At 42.5% G+C, this 8970-nt stretch overlaps 1 protein-coding gene across 2 annotated transcripts in view; it reads right to left on the bottom strand.

The window, feature by feature from the left end:
- Positions 1-6218: 6218 nt before the first annotated feature.
- LOC116694550 (anoctamin-1) overlaps positions 6219-8970 on the bottom strand; it is a 44331-nt gene continuing 41579 nt past the window's right edge. For both annotated transcript variants that reach the window (XM_032524300.1, XM_032524301.1), the window contains 3 exons: positions 8738-8922; positions 7382-7487; positions 6219-6591 (listed from right to left, as the gene is read on the bottom strand). In XM_032524300.1, the coding sequence (XP_032380191.1) occupies positions 6334-6591; positions 7382-7487; positions 8738-8922 (549 nt within the window). In that variant the 3' untranslated portion in view covers positions 6219-6333. The remainder of the gene's footprint in view (positions 6592-7381; positions 7488-8737; positions 8923-8970) is intronic.

Raw genomic sequence — 8970 nt, 5'->3', positions numbered from 1 at the left:
GTGTAGGAGTTCTGATAGATATGGAGGGGCAAGGTTATGGATGGCTTTGAGTATGTATTAAGTATTAAGTATGGAGAAGGATTTTAAATTGTATTCTGAATTGAACCGGGAGCCAATGGAGCTGCTGAAGAACCGGGTTTATGATGAAATGAGGGGGTTCTGGTGATGACACGAGCTGCTGAGTTCTGGAAAGTTGAAGTTTATGGAGGGATTTTTGAGAAGGCCAAAAGAGAGAGTTACAGTAGTCAAGGCGGGAGGTGACGAGGCTGTGGTAAGTGGAGGCAGTGTAGTGGTAGGGACGGACGGAGCGGTTTATGTTGCGTAGGTGGAAGTATGCAGACCGGCAGATATTATTTATGTGGTACTGAAAGGAGAGGGAGGAATCGAGGATGACCCCAGACTCTTGACCTGAGGGGAAGGGGAGACCAAGAGTTTTCGATTGGTAGAGAGAAACTATTGATTTTGGATAGTGGACTTGGTGGCTACGAGGAGGAGTTCGGTTTATCACTGTTTAGTTTAAGGAAGTTTGGGTGAACCAGTCTTTACTTCAAGTAAGCAGTTAGTAGACAAGGGGGGAGCGGGAGGTGGGTTTGCTGGATAAATGAGCTGTTGTTCTGCGTAACAATGGAAATGAATGTTGAATTTGCGGAAGATATTGCCAGGGGAAGTAGGTAGGTGATGAAAAGGAGGGGCCAAATGAACCTTGAGCGCCAGTAGTAACAGGGAAGGTTGATGTGAAAGATTTGAGTTGATAAACTGAGTGCGGTCGGAGAGATATGAGCGAACCAGTCAAGAGGGTGTGAGAGATGCCGAGGGAAAAAGTCTGTTGAGGAGAATGGAGTGAGAAATGGTATCAAAGGCCGCACTGAGATCGAGGAGGATGAGGATGGATGATAGCCAATCAGCAGCTGTGAGGAGATCATTGGTGATTTTTTATAGGGCATGTTCAGTACTATGGGAGGGGCGAAAACCAGACTGGAAGGTTCATAAGACAGTTAAGGGTAGAAAAGCATGGAGTTTGAACAGACACTATTTTTTTCAAGATTTTTAGAAATAAAGGGAAGATTTGAATAGACGAAGATTATTATAGTTGGTTGGGTCTGAGCCAGGTTTTTTTCAGAATCGGTGAGACGGATGCTGTTTTGAAAAGTGAGGGGACAATACCAGAGGAGAGAGAAGAATGAATTGGTATTTATGAAGGAGATGAGGGAAGTGAGACAGGTTTTGACCAACCTGTGGGGAGGGGGTCAAGAAACAGGTTGAGGACTTGGATTTACGAATGAGATCAGAAATTTCGAGGGGGTGGCAGTAGAAAGCAACAAAATGACTGCTATTGGAGGGGCAAAGGTGGAGGGAAGGCAAGGGGTCAAATGTATTGCTGGTGAATGGAGTTGATTTTTTTCATTAAAAAAGCCAACCAGTGAATACAAGTTTCAACTGGTACTGGAGAAGGCAGAGAATCAGGGGATTAAAGTTTTTTATGGATTATTGAAAAGAGAGACCTGGATTTTCCTTCGTTGGAGCAGATGAGTCAGAATAGAAGATTATTTAGTTACGCTATTGATTTTGAGTAATGAAGAGATGAGATTATACATTTCTTTGTGAATGGAGAGACCATTTTTTTATGAGGGCTTCAAGTTGGCGACCCTTGCTTTCATGAGGCGGAGCTCAGGTGAAAACCAAGGGCAGAGCGAAAAAGGACACAGATCGGGTTTTGAGAGGGGCAAGGAAGTTGAGAATATTGCAAAGTCCAGAATTATAATGGGTGACAAGGTGGTCTGGAGGGAAAAATCAGGAATAGGCAAATTGTCAATGTGGGGGATAGGATGTCTGTATTTATGTTTTTGATATTACAAAAGAGATCTGGCGGACTGGCTTGATTACAGAGAGAGCACAAAGAGATATTGAGACAAAGAAATGATCCAATGTGACTCATCAGCAGAACAGTTGAGGGGATTAAGCCAGAGCAGCAGATTAAATCCAGTGAATGTCCTTTTATTGTTGTGGGGAAGTCAACATACTGATGGAATCCAGAACTGTCAAGACAGGAAGTAAAGTCTTTGGTGAGTGGGAGATTTATATTGTCAATGTGAATATTAAAATCACCAAGGAGAATGACATTAGGAGAGGAGATAGAGGTGGGTAAGTAATGGAGAATTCGTTTAAAAGTCGCTGTTGGTTTGGGGGGGGGCGGTAGACTGTGGCAATAACTGTGGGAGTAGGACCAGGCAATTTAAAAACAAGCATTCCATAGCGCGAAAACTGGAGTGGAAACTGGCACATCTTCCACTTCTCGCGATAGAGCAGCGCGAGACCTCCCCCGCCCAGAGCCACGATGAGAATGATAAACAAACCCAGAGTGGAGGCGTTGACTGAGAGAAGTCGCTGGGTTGTTGCCAGGCTCCTGAACAGAGGAATCCATCTACGGTCAGTGAGGATCCTGATGAGCTGACCCTTGTTTGTGAGAGGCGGACATCAGAGACCAAAGTTACAGCAGAGGTGTTGAAGCCGGGGGCGGGGCTTGCTACCCTAGCCAGGTTAGCAAGCAACCGCGGTCACGCCCGGGAGAGCATCGGCGGACGGCGAGAATGTACCAGAATGATGTTATTGGATTGGAGTCGTCAAGGTGGAAATTCCGGCGAGATCCGCGTGGATGTATCTCCGGCGGAAGGACGCGATCTCAGTGGTAGCTGAAGATCTAGCGGGGGAGGCACAACAGAAGCCCGCGGGAGGGAGATCAGCCGCTGATTACGGTCAGGCCTGCCCCAGGTTGATGTACAATTGAAAGGACAGTCCAGAGAAGGATAAACCAAGTGTAACACTTGGAAGCCCCCTAATGAACGGCAGCGGGGAGCGGAGAGCAGCGGCTGCAAAACGCGCCAGCGTCCACTTCCGACAGGACACCAATAATATATATACACTTATATATAATATAAGTGTAGTACAACCGTACAGAAGTCCTGACAGCTCGTTCAGAGACACAGTTTCTGAATACAGGCTCTGTGGATTGAACCTTTGATTCTTTTACAGTACTTACATTCCACCTAGACCTCCTTTATGATAGAAAAAAGACATGATCACTTTATATAATATGGGACCTTTAAAGTTTGGTTTATACAATGGTTTCAGGTGTCTATTGTGGTGGTTTCCACATTAATAACTGAAGCAGGGAATCAAACTTTCCTGAGTAAAGATGTTATAGAAATACAATATTTATTCATAGTATACATGGAAACTCGCATGTTTCTCCACTGCACATTTTCTTAAGCAGAAGATGATATAAGCAACGTCATAGCAATAACAATTCAAATTCAAAATAGTTAGAAACCATTATAGAAAAGCAAGTATTTTCTTTTTAATAATGTTAGCTCAAATGCCAAGCTATAGCTGCAACCATATGATGTCAAAAATAGACAACTAATACAAAGCTACACTTTACAGCTTGATAATGTTAAAAATGAAATTGCAAATGAAGCAACGCTTGCAATAATTAGATATTTTTCAATGATCTATTAAATGTAAGAGTGCGTTGAACAAGACACACTGTAGCTACGAGCAGCGACTTACACGGCTTGTTCATGCCTCTATTCAGTAAATGTGCAGTGGACATTTTTGTCAAATATGTATCAAAATAATATAGTAATGTATGTGCAGAGTTGGTGCAAATGTGTCTACAATTTTGTAATGAGTACTCCGCTTTATGAATATGTGAGCACATTTCTAGATGTTTGTCTAGATGTATGATTATTACTTAAACAATATGTATTCATAAACTCAATGTAAATGGCATTTTATTAATATTTCAAGCTGTTTCTTTTGCAACACATTGTTTACAAAAGATTGTCAAACGTCTGAGTGAAATGGAGTTTGTCAGCCTGTCTGAATGCACAGACTTGCAAAATGGAGTTTTCAGGCATAACACTAAATGTACATATCTACAAAATTACGATTATGGATAGAAGCAAGTAAACAAGTTTACAAAACTACCATTACAAATACAAAAAGCCCGTTTCCAGTACACCTTTTTTTTTTCCTTTTTCATGCATGGTAGCATTGCTAGTGCCAAACCTTCCTCCACAGCACGGCGGCGTAAGGTCAGCCTACATAACACAAATAAAAAAAGCTCTGATTTATTGGCATTTTTTTTAAACCAATCATAACGGTCTTGGGCAGCGCTAAGCTCGGGACGCAGCGACGGTGTCTCTGTTAAATAGTCTAGTGGTGGAAGATTTGCACATAAGATATTAAATGAAGTTAACTGTTCACACAGTACAGTAACTGAGCTACTTAAATAAGCTGATACATGGTTAAACCTCATTAGCTCGTAACAGAGTACTGCTGTGTGTACTTCGTCTATAGCAATCCCACCAATCAGTCCAAAAACCTCCCCAGTTTTGTATACGGCGTAGCTTATACTTTGTAAATCTTTACAATTAATTCCGGAAAGAACCAAGCAAGTCTGCCTTGTTGCCAAAAGTTTTAAGTTTGTCTTCCAAAGTTTAAATTTTCAGCTTGTAAGTTGGCTGGCAGTGGAATGAGGCGGACAAATCAGGCAATTATCCTGGAGATGTACTTGCAGTGATCCAGACTGCTAGTGTTGTAATCAGAATAACTGAATTATTTTACTTTATCGCTTAATATTTGCATTCTGTGTGAAAGTACCAATGAGCAAAGATATTGATAAAAAAGCCAATGTGTGGAAAGGCCTTAATGCTTTAGCTCAAAACTGCTAACACAAGCTGACAGACAGCACAGCAACGCAAAGTTTTCTAATGAGGCCACTTAATGGTAAGGATTTCATATATTAAATACCGAGTCTTGTCTCATTGTGTTTCTTTTGTTTTAAGTCCACCACTCAGGATGTGCCAGTGACGCATCCCTAGACCACCAGTAATGGAGGTGAGCCTGTTTCTTGTTGCAGTTAGGAACAGTACAGTATCATCTGCAGCTCCACTGCAACGTGCCATCGTTGCTTTGGTTGCTTCCATGTTTCAGTGGAAGTTCTTTTGCGCTGTATGATCAGGGTCAGCCATGTAAGCTGTTTGTAGGTGCAACAGGAGTGTGGCAAAAGTCAAATGTTTGGTCTCATGCAATACATTAAGGTATTAAGGTGGTTCCTGTTCAGAGGCGAAGAATATCAGAGGAGGGAATGGAAACGTAAAGAAAAAGCCATTATAGATGGTAGCAGAGGACATTGTGATTAAAATGTAACATCTGGGAAAAGCAGATGTAACACATGCAGTACCTTTATTGGTCACACACACAGAGGATGAGAGACTATAACCGGTCCAATCGGTGAGCACACAACACAAAAGCAGCGATGCTACAAAGTTTCCTACAAGATGAATACACACTTGCAGTTCCAAATGTGTCTCGGCAAAAGTTCCAAAAAATTGTTGCTTATGCAATATTCGCGCCCCTGATAGTCAGGGGGTATTTGGACTTTACACGTATTCATAAAAAAGCCATTTACATTGAATTTTTTGAGCACACATTTTCCGATTCTACACGTAAACATCAAATGCACATTGAGATTTGTGTAAACTTTGCAAATGCTGTTATGAGTGCAAAGCTAAAAACACATTTACAGATCCTTGTACTCATTTACAAATATGACTATGCACATATGAATTGAGATATACAGGTTCACAACTCTCCACACACATTGCGACATACTTCCCTCACACCTCATTAGCCAGCTACACTCCCAATTGTTGGAATGTTCTGAACGAAAGGAGAAAAACACAGTTTAGGTTAGCCTGAGGCTACATTTACACTGCTGCGTTTTGGTTTTAAAGCAGAGTTTTTTGAGCCAAAAGCGAACTAGAACGGCCAAACGGCATGTCTCATCAACCTTCTCGGACACTGGGCACAGTCTGTCCGTTGCTGGTAGTTGCCATGGTTACTTTAGTAGCTTAGTGTTACAGAATGAGACATTGTGACCGATAAGACCCAATTAGGAGGAGGAATGTTTGCGTCATTGTCGGTGTCTCCATAGGTCTCCGTTTGCAGCCGTGGAGACTGCAACACAACCCGCAGATTCCAAACCAAAACGGGTCAGAAGTGTTTCCTAACGCCAGAGCAGGGGGTATGAGAGGGGGAAACGCCAGAACAGGGGGTATGAGAGGGGGAAACGCCAGAGCAGGGGGAATGAGAGGGGGAGCAGGGAGAATGAGTGGGGGGAAACATATCAAAAGATATTCGTTTTTAAACCAAAATGTAGCGTAAATGTAGCCTGAGCTAGTAGACTGGTAGCAAGACTTGCTAACCAATACTTTCTAATGCTAACAACTCCACTACACCAGCTGAGAATTCATTGTTGCTAGCATTACATTAGAGGCTTTTAGTGCTGTGGGTGTGCAGTCCTGAGCCTGGGGGGGCAGTTGTGCTGTTGTTGTTGTTGTTGCTCCTGCTGCAGTTCTCCTTAACCCCCGTAGCGGCCCTGCTTTCACGAGCACAGATCTTTCCTTGCTCTTCCTTCAAGAAGAGGTCTACCAAGAGAATCTTCTCCTTGTGGATCTGGAGGATGATGTCTTTAGGGATGTCCGGAATCAGCCAGTCCACAATGTCGCTCATCAGCATCACAACATTCTGGTAGAGATAAATGGAAACGAATCATATCATTTCATTGTTCTCTCTAATTACAGTAGTAGTCTGATGGTTTGTTTCTAACAAGAATGAAACTGAGGAAAAATAATAAGAAAAAGAAACCGGAGCAATTCTGTGTGGAACGTCGTGGAGAAAGACCATCCAAGACAGGCCTTAAATCAACCGCGCTAATGTTAAAAGTTATTGCGTGCCTCAGTATATCAGTGTCGTGTTTTTATCAGTATTTATATACCAATACAATTGAAATATTCAATACAGTCATGACCGAAAGAACGAGATCCAGGGTACAAGCGGCCGAAATGGGTTTCCTCAGGAGGGTGGCTGGCGTCTCCCTTAGAGATAGGGTGAGAAGCTCAGTCATCCGAGAGGAGCTCGGAGTAGAGCCGCCGCTCCTTCGCGTCGAAAGGAGCCAGTTGAGGTGGTTCGGGCATCTGGTAAGGATGCCTCCTGGGCGCCTCCCTAGGGAGGTGTTCCAGGCACGTCCAGCTGGGAGGAGGCCTCGGGGAAGACCCAGGACTAGGTGGAGAGATTATATCTCCAACCTGGCCTGGGAATGCCTCGGGATCCCCCAATCGGAGCTGGTTGATGTGGCTCGGGAAAGGGAAGTTTGGGTCCCCTACTGGAGCTGCTGCCCCCGCGACCCGATACCGGATAAAGCGGATGAAGATGGATGGATGGAATACAGTATGAATGTGAAATAATTAATTTCTGATAAATTCCAGCAAACAGTTCTAGTACACTATTTTATATTTTTCTGCATGTGTCACATTACCTGGAAAACAATGACAAAGGCTAGTCGGACCGCTAGCACTGTCCAAAATTCCTTTGAGATCTCGTATGGAGTGGTTGACCAAGGGGGTTCTCTGTAGTCCTTATACCTTTAGAGACAAACAGAGATATTATTTTGGTTTAGTCTTCCATTCTTACTAGATTCTTACTATTTTTATTTTCCATATTTTAATGTCCAGTATCCACAGAGGTAATTGCCCTTGGGGTGATTCTTAAAATCTGTCAGAATTTGTCGAGGTCCAACTATTTCTGTTATGTCAGGAAGCATGCTGTTCTCATGAACCATTCGTACATATAGCTAATGCACTGTAATTCGGATGTATGCCACGTGTTTATTACGCTCAGAACTGCAGTGACTGCTGCTGTATAAGACCGTGAAGATCCCACAAGGAATTGTTGTGCATAACCTTTTGTACGATATCATACAAACCCGTTCTAAGACACTGCCTTGCAAGTAATTATTACAACACGTTTTCTGTCTTTGCACTTGCAGTCATGTTTGATAAGATATCTTTCCTCACAAGCTAGCAGGAAACACTGGCGTAGGCATGAGACAGAGGCCATGGCTTGTCTTAACATTGGTCTCACTTGATTAATTACACCAAAGATCCTCTAAACTAACGATAGAGCTAAAGGGGCGTGGCCTCGTTCTGATGATGTTTTTGGGGCTTTTTCTGATTTATTTGTCACTTTTTCCATGTTTTTTTGTTTTTTTTTGTAAAACCTGAGCTGGTTTAATAATAGGTTTTACACTTATTCTTGGAATACATGGTCAACAAACCTCATTTATATCAAATTGTACATACGTTTTTAGTTAAAAAGGCAGAAATTATGAATTATTTTGACTAACAGTTAAGATCAGAGGATGTTGAGTGGATCTCAGATGGGTAGATGTCAAAGTTTAGTCCCGATACTGTTTTGAAACCACTAAAAAAAGGAATTCAAATGCTGCTGGAACAAAGGAATTTCCCCGCTGTGGGATGAATAAAGTATTATCTAATCTAATCTAATAAGATTAAATAAAACACCCAAAAACTTCAATGAAAGTAATCATTAATTTGACCTGAAAAACATTGTATGGAATTATCCATGTTATTTTTGGGTAATTCGGTTGAAAGAAATCTATATTTCTGACATAAAACACTTTGAAACGGGTCAATTTGACCCAAGGACAACACAAGGGTTAAAGAGGCGTGGACGCACCACCGATACAGGAAATGCCTCAGGGTTGACGCCTCTCGGTTCTAAACTGTCTCTGATTATGTGAAGTAACAAATTTCAAATGACATGTTGACGTTTGAAATTGCTAAACAATTGTAAAGTTAGATTGATTTTCCACCTGCACATCTCAACAGTGTAGCCGAGGTACAACGGATCCATGGGTTCTTTGCCTTCCTGGAAGTGGCTGACATTAAAGTAGGACAGCGTATTGTTGACAAATCCATGCATGGAGCCATCAGGGCTGTACATGTACTGGTAGACCATTCGGGGGATGAAGTCTGAAGTGAAGGAGATGACAAATGCCTAGGAATGGTGGTTGGGTTGGGGAGGTGGTGGTGGTGGGGGGGGGGG

The sequence above is a fragment of the Etheostoma spectabile genome, chromosome 8 (genome assembly GCF_008692095.1).
Source record: "Etheostoma spectabile isolate EspeVRDwgs_2016 chromosome 8, UIUC_Espe_1.0, whole genome shotgun sequence".
NCBI classification, from domain to species: domain Eukaryota; kingdom Metazoa; phylum Chordata; class Actinopteri; order Perciformes; family Percidae; genus Etheostoma; species Etheostoma spectabile.
The sequence above is the reverse complement of the archived record's forward strand: the minus strand, read 5'-3'. Positions and strand labels throughout refer to the sequence as shown.